General features: G+C 44.3%; 1 protein-coding gene across 1 annotated transcript in view; it reads left to right on the forward strand.

Annotated features, from left to right (window-relative positions):
• The window catches only part of kif16ba (kinesin family member 16Ba), a 123,672-nt gene that overhangs the window by 74,958 nt on the left and 23,987 nt on the right, over positions 1-24,727 (forward strand). The window contains exons 18-23 of the mRNA XM_055638839.1: positions 248-334; positions 2,456-3,811; positions 5,918-6,070; positions 11,569-11,680; positions 13,169-13,219; positions 20,185-20,307. Coding sequence (XP_055494814.1) covers positions 248-334; positions 2,456-3,811; positions 5,918-6,070; positions 11,569-11,680; positions 13,169-13,219; positions 20,185-20,307 — 1,882 coding nt within the window. The remainder of the gene's footprint in view (positions 1-247; positions 335-2,455; positions 3,812-5,917; positions 6,071-11,568; positions 11,681-13,168; positions 13,220-20,184; positions 20,308-24,727) is intronic.

Here is a 24,727-nt window from a genome sequence, read left to right on the forward strand (position 1 = left end):
TTGTACTGAGCTTATATTGTAGTTGGTTGCTAAGAAGAAGGGGTCTGAAGAAGGTTCTCGACCCGAAAGGTCGCCTTTTCCTTCTCTCCATAGATGCTGCCTCACCCGCTGAGTTCCTCCAGCACTTTTGTCTACCTTATGTTGTAGTTGTGTGTTGTTTGTATGATGCATTTTGCTTCATTTGAATAAAATATTTTATTTTTGCCAATCCTTTTATGTGGATATTAATGTATGTTAAAAGTTGAAGAATGCATAATGTATGTGATTTTTCTTTTACTAGGCTTGAGTTTGAGAGACAGCAACGAGAGGAACTGGAAAAACTGGAAAGCAAAAGGTAAGAATGGACCCAATTTGTAATAAAAACAAGGAACTGCAGACTGGCACACTTAGTAATTAAACCATTATCCATCATATTTTGGTTTCTCAATCATCAGTTCTTTCAAATCCCCACAAATATTTTATAATTTGCTTGACAGCTATCTTTTGATTTGTATTTACTAGGTATTATTAAAATCGGAAACCAAGGAGTGGTGTTTCCATTTTTGCCAAATAGTAATCACTTAAATTGCATTAAAAAAATAAGTGTATCAAGTACTTGAAAGCGCATTTTAATTGGACATTTTTTCTAAATCCATTTTTATATGAATGCATAATTCATATTTATGTTCAATGAATGTAAAGATGTCAGAATATTAAGCTACTTTGTTTTAAATTAAATTATCTGTACATTAATGGAGACCAGAATTTATGCTGTTTTTTTTTCACGACAAGGCTAATTAACAACAATCACCTCATGATTATGAGTTGCGAAAGAGCTTCAAAGCCGCTCGTCTTGTTCACGACTAGTTTCATGTGTCGAAACAGAGTCCCAACCCAAAACATCACCTATCCAAAGATAGACACAAAATGCTGGAGTAACTCAGTGGGACAGGCAGCATCTCCAGAGAGAAGGAATGGGTGACATGTCAGGTCAAGACCCATTTCAGACCATTTTGTGTCTATCTTCAGTTTAGACAATAGGGTGATTTCACCAAAGGTCAAATGAGCGTAGATCCCCCCTCATGTGACCGAAAATTTTAACTGGAGGACATCTCTCAGTTTGGTACATGTTAGTGAATGGGGAAACACGCACTTTCCCACCCGTTAAAAAACATGGAAAACGGCCGATTTTTTAGCTGAAATTTTCTGTGCTAGTCGGGGCGACCGTGAATTATCGCGTTTGCTCGCTGAATTTCATCAAAAGTAAGGAATTATTAACTTACTTTTGATGAAATTCAGCGAGCAAACGCGATAATTCCCGATATTTTGGACCAGTAAATCACCACGGCAAATGTCGGCTGTTCACTTCCGCTGTTTTCTACCTTCAGTTCCCTCTTGTAATTACCTTACTTTCTATCTTTTTTTTTGCCTGAACATTTAGGTCGCTGTGCTTCACGGTCACCCCGACTAGCACAGAAATTTTCAGCTCAAAAATCGGCCGTTTTCCATGCTTTTAACGGGTGGGAAAGTGCGTGTTTCCCCATTCACTAACATGTACCGAACTGAGATATGTCCTCCAGTTAAAATTTTCGGTCACGTGAGGGGGGATCTACGCTCATTTGACCTTTGGTGAAATCACCCTATAGGTGCAGGAGTAGGCCATTTGGCCCTTTGAGCCTGCACTGCCATTCAATGTGATCATGGCTGATTCCCGTTCCTGTCTTCCCATATCCCCTGACCGCTATCTTTAAGAGTCCTATCTAGCTCTCTTGAAAGTATCCAGAGAACCGGCCTCCACTGCCCTCTGAGGCAAAGAATTCCACAGACTCACAGCTCTCTATGTTAAAAAGAAAACTGCGTTTAAACCAGCATCTGCAGTTCCTTCCTGCACATCACCTATCCATGTTCTCCGGTGATGCTGCCTGACCAGCTGAGTTACTCCAGCACGCTGTGTCTCTTTTACTGTAATATGTCATCTATTTTGTGGCCTCACTTGAGTATTTTTTAGGCATGATATGTTCCTTATTGTTTGCTCATTCAGAATCTTGGCAATTTCTCTGCTTTTATTTTTTGGAGACATGCTATATACATTTTCAGTGAAGCGTTTGATTTGAAATTATAGCATAATACATACAGCACAGGAACAGGTCCTACGGCTCTTGATGTCCGTGCTGAATATGATCCCAAATTTGGGCAAGAAAATGAAATTGCATGTACAATGGGAGAAACCCCGTGTACCATATTGGATATTTATACAAATGCCCAGGGGATGCGGCCTGCCCCGCTGAGTTACTCCAGCATCTTGTGCCTATCATCGGTGTGAACCAGCTTCTGCTGTTCCTTCCAACACAAAAGATATTGGACCTACTCGACAGGTCACGTAGAATCGACCTGACTTTTTGTCTGAAACTAAAATTTAGGCTTTGAGTTTACGATGGAGTTGTTTTAAATATGTGCTCTTCGTTTATGCATTTAGGAGACTAATCGAGGAAATGGAAGAAAAGCAGCAAACGGAGAAATCGGAACTGGAGAAATTGCAGCTGGAGGTGGAGTCACAACGCAAAGAGACTGAAATTGTGAAGCTGCGCATCAGGAAACAAGAGGAAAGTCTGAAGCGCAGGAATTTAGACATTGAGAGCAGGCTTAAAGATTTGATTGCTGAAAAGGAAAAATTTGAGGAGGAACGGCAGAGAGAACAACTGGAAATCGAGCTGCAAAAGAGAAAGCAGGAAGAGGAAATTTACACGCGGGTCCAAAATGAACTGCAGAAGTTGCAGGAACTCCATGAGCAAGACAAAGCCGGTAAACTGGAGATTCTCCGAGAACTGGAGAAGCTTAAGAAGGAAAAGGATGAACATAGCCAGAAAGTAGAACTGGCAAAGAGAAGGCTTGAAGAAGAAGCAAAAGATCAACAGTCGCTGGTTACCCGACTGGGTGAACTGCTCCAAGACAAGCAGGAGACCATCCAACTGCTCAAGCGAGACGACGTGCAAAGCATCGATGAAGAGAAAAACATCCTGGAAGAAATGAGGGAAATTTTTCTCAAAGCTAAAGAAGCTCGACCTAACGGAGATGAAGAGCCAGAAGACGTTCAAAGAGCAAAGCAAAGGTACGTGGACCTGAAAAGAGCGCAGCTGGAAAAATTCACCGCTTTGCAAGACGATGCCTTTTGCCAAAAAGAGCTCCTGGAACAAGAAATCCTGACTGAGCGTGAAGTCCTTGACCAGCTAAGGCATTTGCATCAAGATTCTGTGACGGTTCTTCATCAGGATGGTGAGAGTGGTACTTCAGATTCGAGCGAGTTGGTCGAAGCTGCGGAGAAAGACAAAGAGGTCGAGCAGCGGTTGCTGGACAAGGAACGGCAGCTGGAATATTTGACGCAAAACCATTTGCCTGCACTGATGGAAGAAAAGCAAAGAGCTGCAGATATCCTTGACCAAGGCCTCCCCAGTTTGGACGTTGTACTCTTCCAGACTGAGAAGGAGATTGAAGAAAAGGGGGAGCAATTAGCGCAATACAGAGCGAGTATTGATCAGCTCCAGCAACTCCAACAAACGTATGAGTTTACCGCTAATATAGCTCGGCAAGAGGAGAAAGTTCGAATGAAGGAGAAGGAGATTATTGAACTGCGAGAAAAGCAACAGAGAGAGGCACTTGAGCAAGCTGTCGCCAAAATAGAGAGGAGACATGCCGCTCTTCAGCGCCATTCAGCCATTGACCTAGAGATCGAGGAACAGAAGCAAAAGCTAGCGACGTTAAATGGCTGTGAAGAAGCAGATCTTCGAGATAGTCTGGAGGCAGAACAGAAAGCTCTGGAACAAGACAGAGAAAGGTAAAAAGCTTTTAAAGAATAAACCTGAAAACTCTGTTTTCATATAATCCAGCTGTATAATTGTTAGTTCATTACTTTTAGAAGTGCCATCAACAGCAACGTACACTGTACTGGACAATAAGCAAGTCCACAACCTGACAGCTACTAAAAGATGTCTGATTCTGACCACAGATGAAGGGAAGCATTGTGTTCCACTTCTGGCTAATAGTCTACTGACTCTTTGTCAGAGCCCATAAGTGGAATTGTCATATTGAGATCCAGATAGGGAGAATATTACAAACCTTTGATACGCGCTGACAACATCCATGTTCACAAACAGAGTAACTCAGCGGGTCAGACAGCATATCTGGAGGACGTGAATAGATGGCGTTTCAGGTCAGGACCCTTCAGACTGATTGTAGTTGGGGGGAGAAAGCTGGAGGGGGCGAGACAGACTGCCAAGTGATGTGTGGGAGGAGGGGGTGGTGGGTTGTCAAGGTGATCAGTCTGAAGAGGACCCTGACACAACAGATCACCTGTTCATAGTGTAGAAACCAGGAACTGCAGATGCTGGTTTACACACAAGAACATCTTGTGCTGGAACAGTCCGAAGAAGGGTCCCGACCTGAAACGTCACCTATCCATGTTTTCCAGAGATGCTGCCTAACCTGCTGAGTTACTCCAACATTTTATGTCCCTTTGCCTATTCATGTTCTCCAGAGATGCTGAGTTGAGTTAGCCAGAACTTTGTCTTATTTTTCAAATAATATTTTTCTTTAAGTTTACTAATTTAACTGTGCTGGCAAAGGCGGTACTAAACTGACATTTTGTTTTGGGGGGGGGGGGGGGGGCTTGCTCATTCCCTAGTGACGTACTAAAAGATGTCTGTCTCTGACACAGGATGAAGGGAAGAATTGTGTTCCACTTCAGATTAATAGACTGCCGACACTTTGCCAGGGCCCAGAGATAGGATTGGCATGTTGCGATCCAGAGAGGTGGATTTGCCTGTGTGGGAAGATATGCAAGTCCTCGATACATGATGGCATTCAAGAAACTTTTGGATAGGCACATGGACGTAGAGAGATATGGATTATGTGCAGGCAAACAAGAGTTGGTCATGTTCATAAGTGATAGGAGCAGGAATTAGTCCATTCGGCCTACTCCTCCATTCAATCATGGCTGATCTATCTCTCCCTCCTAACCCCATTCTCCTGCCTTCTCCCCGTAACCCCTGACACCCGTACTAATCAAGAATCTATCTTTGCTTTTAAAAATATCCATTGACTTGACCTCTACAGCTTTCTGTGGCAATGAATTCCACAGATTCGTCCTATCCCAGCCCTCCCATTCCACCCTCTGACTAACTAAATTCCTCCTCATCTCCTTCATAAAGGAACGTCCTGGCATTCTGTTCAGCACAGACATTGTGGGCTGAAGGGCCTCTTCCTGTGCTTTGTTCCATGATACCCGGTGGCAATATGGTTTAAATGAAGAAAGAAACCATTCAAGGGGGCCAAAGATACTTTCAATGCAAACATGTATTTAGTTCCAGATTTTTGACTGACATTTGTCGCAATTTTGATCATTTTAACTTTTAAAAACATGTCACCTGTATAGAATAGAATAGAATAGAATAGAATTGGAATAGTATAGCTTGGAAAATGCTGCAACCACGCTATTAAAATGGAAATAGCATTGGCAGATTTAAAAAAGGAAAGCACAGGAATTAGCTTTTGTTTTCAACATTGTTATTGAACTCAGTTACAGTAGTTAGAGCAACGAGTAAATGTAGATCTCAGCATTGTAGCCCACCAGTTCCAGAGAAAAAGCCCAATGTCCTCAATGGGGTAGAGGTGAATCAAACAATATCCTGGCTTATGGAAGGAGCATTCAGAAGCAAGGTAGCGCCCTCGATATCCTCCTAAATCTGAACATACCAGTGCATTGTACAAACATGTACACTGCCCTGTTTATTCCTCTTGTTTGCCAGGTCAAATTTGCTTTTGTACAAACAATATTGTTGATATCATTGTGAGCTGTTTCTATGCAGTTCTTTTTTTTTAATGCTTTTAAACATGAAAATGGCCGTGGCCTGTCTGTGCAGTTAATGATCTCCTTTAACAACAGGCTAGAGCAAGAAATTCAGCAGCTGAAGCAGAAACTATGTGAAAACGATGTGACGCTAAGGGTCTGTGGAACTGTGGAAGATAAATTGTCCTACCCCAGCTCTGCTAGCCCTAGCATATCTCCGTCAGTAACAAGTCCAATAGTTGATGACAGGTTTGCTTTCAAATATATATTTTTTGCTTCTTGTTTTAACACTGCATGTACTGAGTAAACATTGGTTAATCGTGTCATTTATGGTTCTTTGCAATCCTGAGGTCCATTTTTGGTTAAAATGGGTCGGAAAGAACATGAGATAAGGGGAGTGTTTGAGAAGGAACTGCAGATGCTGGAAAATTCGAAGGTAGATAAAAATGCTGGAGAAACTCAGCGGGTGAAGCAGCATCTATGGAGCAAAGGAATAGGTGACTTTTCGGGTCAAGACTCTTCTTCAGATGGGTCTCGACCCGAAACGTCGCCTATTCCTTCGCTCCATAGATGCTGCCTCACCCGCTGAGTTTCTCCAGCAGTTTTACCTACCTCTGAGATAAGGTATTATAAGTTCATTGTGTCCCTGAACCTATGCTGCCATTCAGTGAGAACGTGACTGTTCTTATTTTGGCCTCCGTTCCATTCCCTGCCTGTTCCCCATAACCCTTTAGAAACTGTGTAGGAAGGAACTGCAGGTGCTGGTTTAAATCGAAGATGGACACAAAATGCGGAAGTAACTCAGCAGGACAGGCAGCATTTCTGGAGAGAAGGAAAGGGTGACGTTTTGGTCTGAAGAAGGGTCTCAACCCGAAACGTCACTCATTCCTTCCCTCCAGAGATGCTGCCTGTCCCGCTAAGTTACTCCAGCAATTTGTGTCTACCCATTCAAAACTATCTACCTTGGCCTTCAATGATTTGGACATTATGGTTCTCTGGGAGAGAGATCTCTGAAGATTTACAGCCCTCAATGAAATCTCTTCTCGTGTGTCTTAAATGGGTGAGCTTTTATTTTTTAATTAAAATGAGCTTGAGAGTACCCCACCTTGTGAAACGTCCTCTCGGCCTATAAGATGTTGAGTCTCCTCTGAATTTTATTGTTTAATTAAGATCGCATTTCATTCAACTAAACTTCCATAAATATAGGCCGATTCTTCTTGTGAGGAAATCAGATTGGGTGCGTTTATGTGGTCTAGCCAATGTCCAAAACGTCTGTGAAGTTGACTCTTTTCTTCGCAAGCAGACATAGAAACATAGAAATTAGGTGCAGGAGTAGGCCATTCGGCCCTTCGAGCCTGCACCGCTATTCAATATGATCATGGCTGATCATCCAACTCAGTATCCCGTACCTGCCTTCTCTCCATACCCCCTGATCCCCTTAGCCACAAGGGCCACATCTAACTCCCTCTTAAATATAGCCAATGAACTGGCCTCAATTACCCTCTGTGGCAGAGAGTTCCAGAGATTCACCACTCTCTGTGTGAAAAAGGTTCTTCTCATCTCGTTTTTAAAGGATTTCCCCCTTATCCTTAAGCTGTGACCCCTTGTCCTGGACTTCCCCAACATCGGGAACAATCTTCCTGCATCTATCCTGTCCAACCCCTTAAGAATTTTGTAAGTTTCTATAAGATCCCCTCTCAATCTCCTAAATTCTAGAGAGTATAAATCAAGTCTATCCAGTCTTTCTTCATAATCCCAGGACATCCCAGGAATCAGTCTGGTGAACCTTCTCTGCACTCCCTCTATGGCAATAATGTCCTTCCTCAGATTTGGAGACCAAAACTGTACGCAATACTCCAGGTGTGGTCTCACCAAGACCCTGTACAACTGCAGTAGAACCTCCCTGCTCCTATACTCAAATCCTTTTGCAATGAAAGCTAACATACCATTCGCTTTCTTTACTGCCTGCTGCACCTGCATGCAAGACAAGAGTCAAGAGTCAATTTAATTGTCATTTGGACCCCTGGAGGTCCAAACGAAATGCCGTTTCTGCAGCCATACATTACACACAAATAGACCCCAGACACAACATAATTACATTTTACATAAACATCCATCACATAGCTGTGATGGAAGGCCAAAAAAACTTATCTCTCCACTGCACTCTCCCCCCCCGATGTCAGAGTCAAAGTCAAAGCCCCCGGCTGGCGATGGCGATTGTCCCGCAGCCATTAAAGCCACGCCGGGTGGTGCGAGGTCGCACACCGGGTCTTGGTGTTGGAGCCCCCGGTGTGCGCTCGCAAAGTCCCGCGGCCATTCCAGCCGCGCGGGGCAGTGGTGTCAGGCCCCGCTCCAGGAGCTCTTCAACCCCGCAACACGGGCGGGAGAATTCGCCATTGCAGGAGCCCCGAAAAGCGGTCTCCCTCCAGGGATCCGTGGGCTCCCGGTGCCGCCGTCCGCAGACCCGCAGTAGCAGCCTTCGCATCAGCAGCAGCAGCGGCATCGGCAGCAGCAGCAGCAGCAGCGGCAGCAGCAGCAGCAGCGCTCCTCCACCGCTCCACCCGCTCTGGTCTCGGCCAGCTCCGCGACGGTGAGGTGAGCTTACCAACTGTAAGGACAGTTAAAGTCTGGTCAGAGGAAGCGGACTTCACACTTCAGCAGTGTTTTGGAAACACTGACTGGAAGGCGTTTGCAGCCCAGGCCACCCTTGACTCTCACACGGACATTGATTCCTATACATCCTCTGTTCTGGACTTTATAAACTCCACCATCAATAGTGTCACCTTCCTCAAACAGGTGACCATATACCCGAATCAGAAGCCATGGATGAACAGCGAGGTCAGGCTACTGCTGAAAGCACGGGACACCGCTTTCAGGTCAGGCGATGCTCGAGCCTACAGTTCATCCAGGGCTAACCTGAAGAGGGGCATCAGGAAGGCCAAGCACTGCCATAAGCTCAGGATTGAGGAGCACTTCAACAACAACTCCGACCCCCGACGCATGTGGCAAGGCATCCAGGCCATCACGGACTACAGACCCTCCAACATCACCCCCACATTCAGCGACGCCTCCTTCCTTGAGGAGCTGAATCACTTCTATGGCCGCTTCGACAGGGACAATCTAGAGACAGCCATCAAGGCTGTGCTACCTGCCGATCACCAACCCCTCACACTCACCCCTACGACGTGTACGTGGCACTGAGTAGGACTAATGCACGTAAGGCTGCTGGCCCTGACGGCATCCCCGGGCGCGTGCTCAGTGCCTGTGCTGCGCAGCTGACAGACGTCTGGACTGACATCTTCAACCTGTCACTTGCCCAAGCAGTTGTCCCCACTTGCCTTAAAGCCACCTCCATCGTGCCAGTGCCAAAACACTCCACTGCGGCAAGCCTCAACGACTTCCGCCCAGTTGCACTTACCCCCATCATCACCAAGTGCTTCGAGAGGCTGGTCCTGGCACACCTCAAAAGCTGCCTACCCCCCACACTGGATCCCTATCAGTTTGCCTACCGCAAGAACAGGAGTACGGAGGATGCCATCTCAACGGCACTTCACTCCGCCCTCTCCCACCTTGACAACAGAGACACTTATGTAAGAATGCTGTTCATCGATTACAGCTCAGCATTCAACACCATTATTCCATCAAAACTGATCACCAAACTCGGTAACCTGGGCATCGACCCCTCCCTCTGCAACTGGATACTGGACTTTCTAACCAACAGACCCCAGTCTGTGAGGTTAGACAAGCACACCTCTTCAACCCTCACCCTGAACACCGGCGTTCCTCAGGGCTGTGTGCTGAGCCCCCTCCTCTACTCCCTCTTCACCTATGACTGCACACCTGTACATGGTACTAACACCATCATCAAGTATGCAGATGATACAACGGTGATTGGCCTCATCAGCAACAACGATGAGCTGGCCTACAGGGAGGAGGTCCAGCACTTAGCAGCATGGTGCGCTGACAACAACCTGGCCCTTAACTCCAAGAAGACCAAGGAGCTCATTGTAGACTTCAGGAAGTCCAGAGGCGGCACGCACACCCCCATCCACATTAACGGGACGGAGGTGGAACGTGTTTCTAGCTTCAGGTTCCTGGGAGTCAACATCTCCGATGACCCCTCTTGGACCCACAATACCTCTACTCTGATCAAGAAGGCTCATCAGCGTCTCTTCTTCCTGAGGAGACTGAAGAAGGTCCATCTGTCTCCTCAGATCCTGGTGAACTTCTACCGCTGCACCATCGAGAGCATCCTTACCAACTGCATCACAGTATGGTATGGCAACTGCTCTGTCTCCGACCGGAAGGCATTGCAGAGGGTGGTGAAAATTGCCCAACGCATCACCGGTTCCACGCTCCCCTCCATTGAGTCTGTCCAAAGCAAGCGCTGTCTGCGGAGGGCGCTCAGCATCGCCAAGGACTGCTCTCACCCCAACCATGGACTGTTTACCCTCCTACCATCCGGGAGGCGCTACAGGTCTCTCCGTTGCCGAACCAGCAGGTCGAGGAACAGTTTCTTTCCGGCGGCTGTCACTCTACTAAACAACGTACCTCGGTGACTGCCAATCACCCCCCCCCCCCCCCCCCCCGGACACTTATTATTTTTTTTTTTTATTCAAATCGTTTGCTATGTCGCTCTTCAAGGGAGATGCTAAATGCATTTCGTTGTCTCTGTACTGTACACTGACAATGACAATTAAAATTGAATCTGAATCTGAATCTGAATCTGAGTCGGCACCAGAGTCCCTGGCTTCTTCCCGTTGGAGGCCGCTCCTCGTTGCGGCCTCAACGACACCTGAGACCCGACGAGAAAAGGTCGGGTCTCCAGTGCAGGGAGAGATTCAAAAGTTTCCCCCCCCCCCTCCCACCCCCACCCCCATCCCCCCACACACACACCCCAACATAAAATAACAAAAACTACATAAAAACAGACAAAAAATAATAAAACGCGGACAGGCTGCAGAGGCCGCTGCTGGCCAGAGCCGCGCCGCCTACCGGATTATTGCCTACCTTCAATGACTGGTGTACCATGTCACCCAGGTCTCTCTGCATCTCCCCCTTTCCCAATCGGCCACCGTTGACTACATCAATGGCCACATCAATGACTACAGCTTTTTGTCCATGTGTTTTTCTACAAACATTATCTTGGCTCTATAAATGTGCTCTCTCATCCACGTAGCTGTATGAATAAGTCGTTTAATGATTCTAACCCTGCAAGTGTATTGCCTTCATAATGGATCAATTGTCCATTGTTGTCAAAAGTACAGTGAAATTCCTTCTTTGCATACCGTTCAGCCAAAAATCCTACAATACATAAGCACAAACATACTTACGAATTGTAATAAAATATTAATCGGAATATAGTAATGTTAAGTGTGTATGAATAGCAGATTACACCGAGGCAGTGCACAAGAATGGCCACATTTCTGGCACCATCTTGTATCCTTCGAGTTTCAAAGTAGTTAAAAGTAGTTAACTTGGCCATAAGATCTGTTGTTCTGAAGGCAGCAATGGGTCAGTACTTAATAATCTTTCCCCTTCACTGTGGGTGCTTTGAAATTGACATTACTTTCTAGTGATTTTTTTTTTAATGACCAAAATCAATGCGATTTTCTACTTTCATGACAAACATTTCCATAACAAAAGTTGATCTCTTGCCCAATTGCAATTGTAGTCCTTTCAATTTTATTCCATTGTACGGACAGTTTAATTCATGTAGCTATTATCCTGTTTTTTGTCTTTCTCAGGCTAAATGCATTCATTGAAGAAGAGGTTCAACGACGACTGGCAGAAAAGGCAAAATTACAAAAATCTCATGAAATAAATGATGCAGCTAGCCTCTCCCTTTCCATAGAGCAGGTGTGTATGCTAACGTCAATTCAGAGCAAGTTTTAATTTAGACATGCACCGTGGAAACGGGTCCTTCAGCCCACTGAGTCCGTGCCCACCAATGATCCCTGCACATTAACTTATCCTACACACACTAGGGACAATTTATATTCACACCTAGCCAATTAACTTACAAACCTATACGTCAGTGGTCGGCAACTTATGGCCCCCGCGCCGAATGCGGTCCGTAACCTGAAATCATCAGGCCCGCAGGCGTATTTTTTTTTCCATAATCCTCCGGTCCGCAGACTTCCTTCATCTCCAGTACATCCCGGACCCGAGGCCGCGGCGCCCAGGCGCGGTGACGCAAGGAGGCCTGCGCTGGCGGCTGCAATTGCAGAGACGGCGAGCACGGCCGAGTACCGAGCTCTGGCTGTACCGCATCCTGCGCAAAGCCCCGGCACGGCCGCACACATTCTGTGTCTGGGCTACGCTGTCGGGATCGGGGTTGTCAATGGGCCGGGGACGAGTGTGTGTGAGTATTTGAGCCACCGCCTTCAGGACAGAGCCAAGGCAATGGTCCGTAGGTTCGCCATGTTGGTGAGCGCCCGTAACTAGGGACCAGTGCTCTGGGTGGCGTCCTCGAAGGAGCAGGATCTATGTGAACGCGTGATTTGATGCCTGCCATCCAGGGAGGGATGGAGGCGGGATCCATGTGTACACGTGATAGATATGGCCCGCCATCCGCTCACAGACATGCGTCCCAGCCCCAATGCAGAACAAGGTTGCCAACCCCTGCTATACGTCTTTGGAGTGTGGAAGGAAAACAAAAATCTTGGAGAATGCCCAAGTGGCCACGGGGGAGAGTACAAACTCCGCACAGACAGCGCCCGTAGTCGGGATCGAACCAGGTCTCTGGCGCTATAAGGCAGCTGAAGTGTTTGCATGTTCACCGTGTCTGTTTTAATATACTGTCTCCTTTAATGTCAACGAGACGTTTGTTCAAACAAGACTTGCAACTCAACTAAACTATCGTGGCACCATTTTAAACTTTCCCATTTACCATGTGAGGCAATTTAGGATCTCCTTCAACAGAAATTGCAGTGTAGAATCAAAACCATTTGTAGTATTGATACTAAACACAAACTTACTTTGAATAGCATCCATGCTGCGAGGATACTCCCGCACGCGCAGCTCCCCGGGAGCTTGTTGTGTTAGCTAAGTTGTGCCCTAGGTTTGATTTTTAAATGAAACCACAGATGATAGATAATAGCTTCTGAGCTGAAAGATTAATAGGGATCAAAGTTAGCAGCAGATGCAAGTAATATATAGTAATCTGCAGAATTTGAAAAAAAAATACAATGCTTGTGCAGCTAATTGTTTCAATACAAACAGTTTGCTGAAGAACATGCAACTGAGAAATGGAAATCTATCATCAACCTTAAGCATAAATGGTCTGCCATCAATTATACAGGATTAAAATGAAATTAATAATATATTTGGCTCTTTTTTTTTCAGGAAAATGGGAATCTTCAGAATAACATGAACCAGCGCAAGCTGAAATACGAGGTATTGATTTTTATTGTAAATTTGTTTTCTAACAATGTGGCAATTGGGTGCAAAGAAGCCCATCAACCTTTTATTAATTGAAGTCAAGTAGTTCAATTTACATTATGATTTGCAGCTAATGGGGGTTAGGCAATTGACTGTGAAGAAGTCCAGTATAAATGGTAAAGCTATTTCCTAGTTTTTTGCTGCTGCAGTGTTTTGTAGTGATTTTGGAGATTCAGAAACAGTTGCATAAAGTGTACTTGAGGCCAGATTTAATAATGATAAATAACAAAATACCTTCTAACATTAACTACCTTTTTAAGATTGCAGCATTAAAACTGGTTTCATTTAATCCAACAGTGGACCTTCATTTTCCATGCTTACTTTAATACTACTGGTTGAGATCTATAATTTTATACGTTTAATTCCATGATAAGGCAGCTGACAGAATCCTTTCATGTGCTTGAAGGGTTGAATTCAAATCACATAACGTGTCACTCTGCTAATGGTAACTTATTTTTCCTGTGGAAATTTAGACAGCACTGCAGATATGGTTTGGCTTGTACATTGTACGTGTACATTGTTATTAAATGTCTGGCCGCACTTATCTACATTACTCTCCATTTCTCAACTCGCATTTTTCAGACGTATGCAGTGGTGCATAGTCCATGTCCAATGCCAATGTCCTCAGCTTGTTTATTAGTGTTGTGCTTTGTTAGTCAATTAATTGGGAAAATAAATCCAGGAGTAGTCATTGTCAATTGAATTAAAATTTCATTTTAATTGTGATTAAAGTATTTAACAATGGTTTAGTTTAGGCTATAAGGTATAAGTATGTAAAAAAAAAACAACATTTTATTAGAGTAATAAATGTTTTCTTTGTCTTGGGCTATATAAATATGCCAGGTTTTGAATTCTATATACACCGCCCTCCATAATGTCTGGGACAAAGACCCATCATTTATTTATTTGCCTCTGTACTCCACAATTTGAGATTTGTAATAGGAAATAAATCACATGTGGTTAAAGTGCACATTGTCAGATTTTATTAAAGGGTATTTTTATATATTTGGTTTCACCATGTAGAAATTGCAGCCTTTAATAAAATCTGACAATGTGCACTTTAACCACATGTGATTTTTTTCCTATTACAAATCTCAAATTGTGAACTACAGAGGCAAATAAATAAATCATGGGTCTTTGTCCCAAACATTATGGAGGGCGTTGTAATAAACAGGCCCACCGAGTCTGCACTGACCAGCGATCCCCACACACCAGCACTATCTTATACACACAAGGGACATTTTTTGCATTTATACCAAGCCAATTAACCTACAAACCTGTACGTCTTTGGAGTGTGGGAGGAAACTGAAGACCTTGGCGAAAACCCACGCAGGTCACAGGGAGAATGTACAAACTGCATACAGCCAGCACCAGTAGTCGGGATGGAATCGGGGTCCCTGGCGCTGTGAGGCAGCAACTCTACCGCTGTGCCACCGTGCTGGTGGGAGTGCTGGTAACAGGGACCCAGTCAGTTTAATGGGAGCACAATATCCGAGTCCCAGGAGCATGAAAGGAGCACTGAAATTGGTATCCTGTGAACCTTAGTCTGAAGAAGGATCCAGCCAGAAAAGTCCCTATGACCCTTTTCGTCTGTGCATATCCCTCCACAGATGCTGCCTGTGCTGCCGAGTTCGATCAGCACTTTGTGTTTTGTTCAGGATTTCTGAATAGACAGATTGCAAATGAACAGTTTTAATGTATGCAAATTGTGTGAACTGGTAAACTATATCATCAGTAGTCTATTTGCACGCTTTTTTCATAACTGTTTTTATCGTACGCTCTCCAAGAAAATGCAATAAAAAATATGTGTTTCTCATCTTATGGTATAATCTTTTGTCTAACAAAGCAGGAACAGTGAACCAAGGTCGTCTTTGAAATCTATTCAGCTGGTCAAGTACTTTTGCTATTAGTTTAGATGATGGAAATCTGTACTTAAATTGCATTTACCGACCATTGTGCCATTTCCCTTGATATCCTTGTCAAACAAGAAGGTACCTTTACGGTCTAAAATGTTTTAAGCTGCAGTGTTTTGAGAGTGAGTGATACAGATTTTGACTAATCCACATTTCACTCTTTATTTCAATCGTTTTTTTTTAAATCCCACTTGTTTCACTGGAGGAAATGGTTTCTCACCAGCTACCCCATAGAATTTGTTAATGATTTTGAAGGCTTGCTTTTAAACTTTCCTGAGCCTCTCACGGTAAGGAAGTGAAAGTAAGCCCTGGAATCATTCTGATTAGCATGCACCCGATCTCCTCGAAGATCTGCAATCTCGTTCAGCAAAGTTAATGCATCTGATGTTATCGGGGCAAGGCTCGGAACAACTGGAGCATTACATAAACCTCTGATGTTGGCCATTTCTGATATAAAGGGAATGTTTTGTGTACAATTTTTTAGTTACTTTTGTTTTTGCCTACGCATTAGCTGCTAGTAATTTTGAACATAGCACAGTGGCGCAGCGCTAGAGCTGCTGCCTTCCAGCACCAGAGACCCGGATTCGATCCTGACTACAGGTGCTTGTCTGTGCGGAGTTTGTACGTTCTCCCTGTTACTGGTGGGTTTTCTCCGGGATCTCTGGTTTCCTCCCACACCCCAAAGACGTACATGTTTGTAAGCTAATTGGCTTGGTATAATTGTACATTGTCCCTAGTAAGATAGTGTTCGTGTGCGGGGATCACTGGTCAGCTCGGACTCTGTGGGCCGAAGGGCCTGTTTCCGTGCTGTATCTCTATACTAAACTAAATGTAGAAAAGTACACCACAGGTCCTTTGGCCGCCAATGTCTGCCAAACATGATGCTAAGCTAATCTCCTCTGCCTACACATGTTCCATAACAATAGTTCCTTTATTATCATGTGTACCAAGGTAGAGTGAATTTTTTTTTTTTGCATACAGATCAGAAGATTAGTGCTGTACAATAAGTACATAATGTGTAGAAACAGCCTAGTGAGTCTATATGCAGTAATCACCAAGTTTTCACCATTTCAAAATCTCAGCTGCTGATGGCCATAAAGGCGCTTTGCAGCTGCTGCTTCCATCCGCTCATGCCACGAACCGTCGCCCCTCTCCTCGGCTGGCCATTTTCAACCTTCATGTTGTGCCTCCCGCAGCCGGCCTTGAGGGTGTGGATGGCAAGACCCCTCCGGTCCCTCTTACCAGCCCTTTGTCCAGTGTCCGCCGTCATTACTGGCTCCCTCCACCTCCTCTCCGGTACCCGGTCTTTGGGGGCGAGCATAGTTATCCCGCCATTCCTCCATGCAGAGTTCCTCCATGCAGAGGTCCTTCTGCAGTTGTACAGAGCCCTAGTGAGACCACACCTGGAGTATTGTGTACAGTTTTGGTCCCCTCATTTGAGGAAGAACATTCTTGCTATTGAGGGAGTGCAGCGTAGGTTTACAAGGTTAATTTCCGGGATGGCGGGACTGTCATATGCTGAGAGAATGGAGCAGATGGGCTTGTACACTCTGGGGTTTAGAAGGATGAGAGGGAATCTCATTGAAACATATAAGATTGTTAAGGGTTTGGACACGCTAGAGGCAGGAAACATGTTCCCGATGTTGGGGGAGTCCAGAACCAGGGGCCACAGTTTAAGAATAAGGAGTAAGCCATTTAGAACAGAGACTAGGAAACACTTTTTCTCACAGAGAGTGGTGAATCTGGAATTCTCTGCCTCAGAGGGCGGTGGAACGGGTTCTCTGGATGCTTTCAAGAGAGAGCTAGATAAGGCTCTTAAAAATAACGGAGTCAAGGGATATGGGGAGAAGGCAGGAACGGGGTACTGATTGGGGATGATCAGCCATAATCACATTGAATGGCGGTGTTGGCTCGAAGGGCTGAATAGCCTACTCCTGCACCTATTGTCTATTGTCATTACCTGCATATCTATGCGCCTATCTAAAAGCCTCTTAAACGTCACTATCATGTCTGCCTCCACCATCACACGGAGAAGCACGTTCTAGGCACCCACCACCCTCTGTGTAATCCACCCCCACCCCACATCTCCTTTAAATGTTGTCTCTTTCAACTTAAGCTATGCCGCCTAGTCTTTGACATTTCTACCCTGGGGAAAAAAGGTTCTGATGGTCTACCATTTCTATGCCTCACGTAATTGTACATATTTCAATCCGGTCTCTCGTCCACTGATGCTCCAAAAAAATAATTTTAATACATAGATACGCAGGTTGTCCTTCCTCCTCCACAGCTTTTCATTTCATGTCAATTTGTTCCTCCTAAACAAATGAGTTCAGATATCTGAGCTAATGTATAAAATATTGGAGAGACTGGGGCTAGCTGGATTGCTTTCATATGGAGCTGGCACAGAGTCAAAGACCCTTCCTTCTGTAATATTTTTCAACATGCTCACAGAAGCAATCAGTTCAAAGATAAATCTGTGAAAAGTGGCCATTATTGGCTGCAATTTAGACTGGGCCCAAATTGGTAATAGATAATAAGGGTGTAACAATTTGGAAGAGGCAAGGGAGGGAAAGAAAGAAAGACAGACAGACAGACGCGTCAGTGGCAGAAAATGGAGAGCATCACTATTTAAACAGAACGTAGACAAAAATGCTGGAGGAACTCAGCAGGTGAGGCAGCATCTATGGATAGAAGGAATAGGCGAAGTTCTCTATAGATGCTGCCTCACCAGCTGAGTTCCTCCAGCATTTTTGTCTACCCTCGATTTTTCCAACATCTGCAGTTCTTTCTTAAACAGAGATTGATTCATATCATTCTTTTGGATTGAACTGTGGAAACATCGCCTATCCAAGTTCTCCAGAGATGGTGCCTAACCGATTGAGTTACTCCAGCACTCTGTGTCTTTTTTTGTAAACCAGCAACTGCAGTTCCCTGTTTCTACAGCCACATAAATAGCTTGGCCACAAGAGTAAATCAAAGACTGGGTGCCCTGTGTTATGTGGTTCATTTCCTGATCCCATAGGGCCTTCCCACCATCCACAAGGTACAGGTCGGAAGTGCGATGGGACGCTCTGCCCTGGGCTGGATAAAGCAGATACAAGCTAAGCTGGAGGCTCAGGTCATTCAAGGCATCTATATTGCTTTTGGTTTATTATTGTTGCGTGTACTGAGATATAATGAAAAATTGTGTTTTGTTTGTTATCCATGCTGTTCGTGAGTACATTAGGTAGTGTAAAACAGAAGAGAAACTGTGCAGAATATAATGCTACAGCTACAGGAAAATGCAGATTTCTGTTGAAAAGGGCATATGCTGCCACGAGGTAGATTAGAAGATCGAGAATTCATCCTTGGCATACGGGAGTTCTGTTCCCCTCCAACACCTCACAATCCCACAACTACCACCAAGAACAAAGGCAGCTAGTGAAGGGGAATAACATCGCTTGCAGGTTCACCACCAAGTGGCACAGCTTCCTAATTGAGAAATACATCATAGCCCTTCATTGTCACTGGGTCTTAAGCCTGGGATTCTCTCTCCAATAGCACCATGAAGGAGTTCAGTGGACCAAGATGGCAGCTCATCACCATCTTCTCAGTTGCTAGGAATGGGTGATAAATTAGGCTTATTATTATCAGTACTGAAATGCAGTGAAAAGCTTTGTTTGCTGTCCAAACACATCAGATATATCAGACATAAATACAACTGTCAAACTTAAGTGTAACAGATAGAAAGGAGATTTAAAAGAGTATCGTGTGACAGAGTAGCACAGCGGTAGAGTTGCTGCCTTACAGCGCCAGAGACATGGGTTCGATCCTGACTACGGGTGCTGTTTGTAAGGAGTTTATACGTTCTCCCTGTGGGTCTTCTCCGGGTGCTCCAGTTTCCTCCCACACTCCAAAGACATACAGGTTTGTAGGTCAATTGGCTTCTGTAAATTGTCCCTAATGTGTAGGATAAAACAAGTAAGTGTATTATCACTGGTCGGCACAGACTCGGTGGGCCGAAGGGCCTGTTTCCACGCTGTGCCTCTAACTAAGACAGTATAGATCCCTCTCTGGGCAGAGCACGCAAAGAGTCGCCACAGTCTTGCAACCATGCTGGCTTTGTCAATGGTTCTAAAGAATTACAAAAAGCCCGTTTTTTTTTTTCTCCCTCGTGTCTACCTCGCTTGATGCATTTTAAATTAACCGATGCAGGCTTGGAACTCGGAAGAACCTCTAGATATTTGCTGAATTATCGGAACCTCTAGATGTTTGCTAATGTTCTGCGGCTCCGAGTGCCATGCTCAAATGCAATTAGGCTGCCAGGAGCTGCTGGCATTTGAGAAAGCAATCAATCACTGAGAACCTGGGGATGGAACACTGCTTCAGCTCTTAAATTAAAAGGAATTTGAAATAAATTACATATGCCATACATCAGTTGTACTGGTGTAGTTTGTCTGTCAGTTTGCTCAGATTGGTGAGCATTGTAAGAAAATGCATCTATTTTAAAACCTCTTGACAACCATCCTGTTTCCTTTTCTGTTACGTTTTATCGGCTTGAATGGTGCATACAGAAACATTCTGCACGCTAACCTCCTTTAAACACATCCTTTTTATTTCCTTCACTTGAATCTCAATGGTTTAGAGACACGGTGATAAGATTTTATTAAGCAGTGAGAAGTTAACGTTTCTTTTGATAAGTCTGTAATGTGTATGTGTATATATACACACACTGAACTTTTTTCTCTCTCGTTTATCATATGGTTTACAGTGTACTATGTTTACATATTCTGTTGTGCTGTAGCAAGTAAGAATTTCATTGTTCTGTCTGGGACATATGACAATAAAATGCTCTTGACTTGACATTTTGTATTAACGAACTGTATTTACTCTCCCTTTCGAAATATGTTCTCAGTATGCTTTAATATTTCATGCTTCAATATTTCATTATATGCTTTAATTGTTCGTGCAATCACAGTTTCTCTTTGATAATTTAAGATTTTCTGTGATTTGTTTTTGCTTTGGCAGCGCTTGTTCAATCGATCACTGGAGATTGGTCCAAACAACCTCAAGGATCCGATTAAAATTAGTATACCCCGTTACGTCTTGCGTGGACAAGGGAAGGATGAGCACTATGAGTTTGAGGTGAAGGTGAGTGTTGCCCTTATTTCACAAGTTCACAAGTGATGGGAGTAGAATCAAGCCATTTGTCCCATCGAGTCTACTACATCATTCGATCGTGGCTGATCTCGGCCTCCCTAATCCCATTCTCCTGCCTTCTCCCCATAACTCTTGACACCCGTTCTAATCAAGAATTTGTCTATCTCCGCCTTAAAAATATCCACTGATTTGGCCTCCACAGCCTCCTGTGGCAATGAGTTCCATAGATTAACTACCCCTTGACTAAAGAAGTTCCTCCTCGCCTCCTTTTAAAAGAGCGCCCTTTAATTCTGAGGCTACGACCTCTGCTCTTAGACTCTCCCATCAGTGGAAACGTGTGTTCCACATCCACTCTATCTATGCCTTCCATTATTCTGTAAGTTAATTTCCTTTCCTAAAGTACATTCTTTTCCCCAGGGTAGAGAATTCTAAAAGGGCATAGGGTTAAGGTGAGGGGGGTGAGATTTAGGATGGACATCAGCGGCAACCTTTTTCACTCTGCATAGTCCTGAGATATAATGAACAATATAATGTGTAGGATAATCGGGGGAAAGGGAAACAAGAGATATAGACCGTGATGTAGAGAGATATAGATCAAATGAATGAAAGATATGCAAAAAAGTAATGATGATAAAGGAAACGGGCCATTGTTAGCTGTGTGCCAGGTGAGAACGAGTTACAGACTAGGACTCAACAAGACGACTTTGAAGCTGAACGACTTGGGTGGGTGAACGATGGAGCGAGAGGGAATGCAATGATTACTTGAAGTTAAAATGAACCCTAAAAAAAATAATTCTTATGATTTTTAAAATACATTTAGACATGTATGTGGTTAGGAAGGATTTAGAGGGCTATGGGCTAAATGGAAACAAATGGGGACTAGCTCCACATGCCAAGCTGACCGGCATGGATCAGGTGGGCCGAAGGGCCTGTTTTCATTCTGTACGTTCTTGACTTTCTGACTCCATGGAAATATTGAAGCATTCAGAATCAATCGTTCTGAATCATAAAGCTTTAAGAAAAAAAAATATTTCCACACAGGAATTGTAATTTCATCAGCCCAGACTAAATATTCAGCATTACAATAAGTTATGCAAATCATTAAGGACTGGCGTATCCATTAAGATGAGTAGTCTTTTATTGAACTGCAAATTATATTAATACAACCAAAACTCACATATTCTGAAGGTGATTTTAAATTGATAGAGAGCCGTGGATGACAGATATGGAATATCATTACAAAGGAAGGCATATTTTAATATAAAGGATATTATCTCCAAAGATTGTAATTTTCATGTAAATCCAGTGAAACTGAAAATATGGGAGTGTATTTCCTTTGATTAGGAAAAGTTAGAGATTCTAATCTGATTAGAATTGATGGCAGGAAGGAAAGAAAATGGGTGGCACGGTGGTGCTGCGTTAGAGTTGCTGCCTCACAGCGCAGGAGACCCAGATCTGATCCTGATTACGGGTGCTTGTCTGTATGGAGTTTGTAATTCTCCCCGTGACCTGTGCAGATTCTCTCCGGATTCCTCCCACTCTCCAAAGACATACAGGTTTGTAGGTTAATTGGCTTGGCATAATTGTCATAGAATGATGCAGTGTGGAAACAGGCCCTTCGGCCCAACTTGCCCACACCGGCCAACATGTCCCAGCTACACTGGTCCCACCTGCCTGCGTTTGGTCCATATCCCTCCGAGCCTGTCCTATCCATGTCCCTGTCCAACTGTTTCTTAAATGTTGGGATAATCCCCGTCTCAACTGCCTCCTCTGGCAGGTTGTTCCATACACCCACCACCCTTTGTGAGAAAAAGTTACCCCTCAGATTCATATTAAATCTTTTCCCCTTCACCTTAAACCTATGCCCTCTGGTCCTCAATTCACCTACTCTGGGCAAGAGACTCCACCTTCAAGAAACCATCCGTCTGCTCTACAACACTCCCCAGACCCCTATACGTTCACTGTGTTAGTCCTGCCCATGTTAGACTTCCCAAAATCCAACACCTCACATTTCTCTGTATTACATTCCATCAACCATTCCTCAGCCCACCTGGCCAATCGATCCAGATCCTGCTGCAATCGTTCACAACCTTCATTATCTGCAAGCCCATCCACTTTTTTATCATCTGGAAACTTGCTAATCTTGTCCTGTATGTTCTCATCCAAATCATTGATATAGATGACAAATCGTAACGAGCCCCCAGCACCGAACCCTGAGGCACACCACTAGTCACAGGCCTCCAGCCCGAGAAGCAACCTTCCACCATCACCCTCTGCTTCCTTCCATGAAGCCAATTTTCTATCCATTCAGCTATCTCCTTGGATCCCATGCAATCTAACCTTCTCGAGCAGCCTACCTTGTCGAATGCTTTGTTGGTCCATATGTACAACATCTACAACTCTGCCCTCGTCAACATTTTTGGTCACGTCTTCTAAAAACTCAAATCAGATTTATGAGACACGACCTCCCACGGACAAACTCATGCTGATTATCTCTAATCAGCCCATGTGTATATCCTATCCCTCAGAATACCTTCTAGTAACTTTCCAACTGCTGTTAAACTCACTGGCCTATAGTTCCCAGCATTTTCCCTGCAGCCCTTCTTGAATAGAGGTACAACATTTGCTACTTTTCTTCCGGCACCTCTCCTGTATTTAATGACGACTCGTAAATTTCAACCAGGGGCTCCAACAATTTCCCCTGGTTTCCAACAATGTCCTCGGATATATCTGATCAGGCCCTGGAGATTGATCTACTTTCATACACGATTGGAAATTGTCCCTAAAGTGTGTAGCATAGCGTTAATGTGCAGGAATTGCTGGTCGGCGTGGACTGGGTGGGCCGGACTGTTTCCGTGCAGTATCTTTAAACTAAACTAAACTAAAAACACAGCTGATCAGATGATTCGGCGGCCTCCAGAAATACCTTTTTTATAATGAGGAAATACCACTGGCACTGGCTAATGCAGATGCATATGGAGCTTGTAAGAAAAGTCAGAACAGATTATCAGTCGGCTTCCAAGAGACTTGTTGAACGTAAAAAAAACTATGATGTGAGGCCATCTTTATTGCATCGCTGACAGAATGCATTGCTAGCAATTCCTCTTAAAGAATTTGAGTCTTCAACCCCTTGATGCACTTTCATCCAGTGTATATGTGTGTGTGTACGTTATTTTTGTGCCTCACAGATTGCAATATTCTGGTTGGGGGATTTCAGGTCAACACTTGAGGCTGGTAAAATATAAACTTTAGGATCAATGTGGAAATAGAAATTAGCTGATGTAGTCGGGCTGGGAAAGCTTTATGCACAGTGACTATTTTGTCAATAGCTTTGAGTCTCACGGACTATCTTTGATCAGATTTTACTGGCTTTATCTTGCACTAAACATTATTCACGTTATTCCCTTCATCGTGTATCTGTACACTGTGTACTGCTCAATTGTAATCACGTATTGTCTTTCCACAGACTGGGTTAGCACACAACAAAGGCTTTTCACTGTACCTCAGTACACCTGACAGTAAACTAGCTGTTTATTCCATATTTATTTACGGTGTTTTCATTCCACTGTTGCCATGGTGTAATTTAAGGTCTCTGGCTTTGTCTCTGCAGCTTATCCAATAACTTAACCATTAAGCCATCGTAGCTGGACATTGACCAGTGTGAATAGACAAAAGGTGCAGGAGTAGGCCATTCGGCCCTTCGAGCCAGCACTGCCATTCAATTTGATCATGGCTGATCATCCCCAATCAGTACCCCATTCCTGCCTTCTCGCCATATCCCCTGACTCCGCTATTTTTAAGAGCCCTATCTAGCTCTCTCTTGAAAGCATCCAGAGAACCTGCCTCCACCGCCCTCTGAGGCAGAGAATTCCACAGACTCACCACTCTCTGGTGAGAAAAAGTGTTTCCTTGACTCCGTTCTAAATGGCTTACTCCTTATTCTTAAACTGTGGCCTCTGGTTCTGGACTCCCCCAACATCGGGAACATGTTTCCTGCCACCAGTGTGTCCAAGTCCTTAACAATCTTATATGTTTCAATGAGATATCCCTCTCATCCTTCTAAACTCCCGAGTGTACAAGCCCAGCTGCTCAATTCTCTCAGAAGAGTTGCTTCTGGACCCAACTGAAGAGTTGCTTTGCTTTACCCACGACTTGGTAGTTCTCACACAATTATTCATGCCATACCAGGAGTGATGGGACCGCTGTGAGGGATGGTAGGAGAACAAAGGGGACCCGGTGTGGTGGGGGGGGGACGGTGGTAGAACCCTCATCCCAGGGGATAAGTCTGTGTTGGTTTGTTCCGGTGAAGGTGCTGTGCGCATGGCAGCCAGCCAACAGTCGCTTGTCTTTTTCTTTTTGTTTTCACTTTTAACTTCAAGTTTTTGTGTAGCTTGCATGTTGTGACTGTCGG

Source organism: Leucoraja erinacea, chromosome 8 (genome assembly GCF_028641065.1).
Source record: "Leucoraja erinacea ecotype New England chromosome 8, Leri_hhj_1, whole genome shotgun sequence".
NCBI classification, from domain to species: domain Eukaryota; kingdom Metazoa; phylum Chordata; class Chondrichthyes; order Rajiformes; family Rajidae; genus Leucoraja; species Leucoraja erinaceus.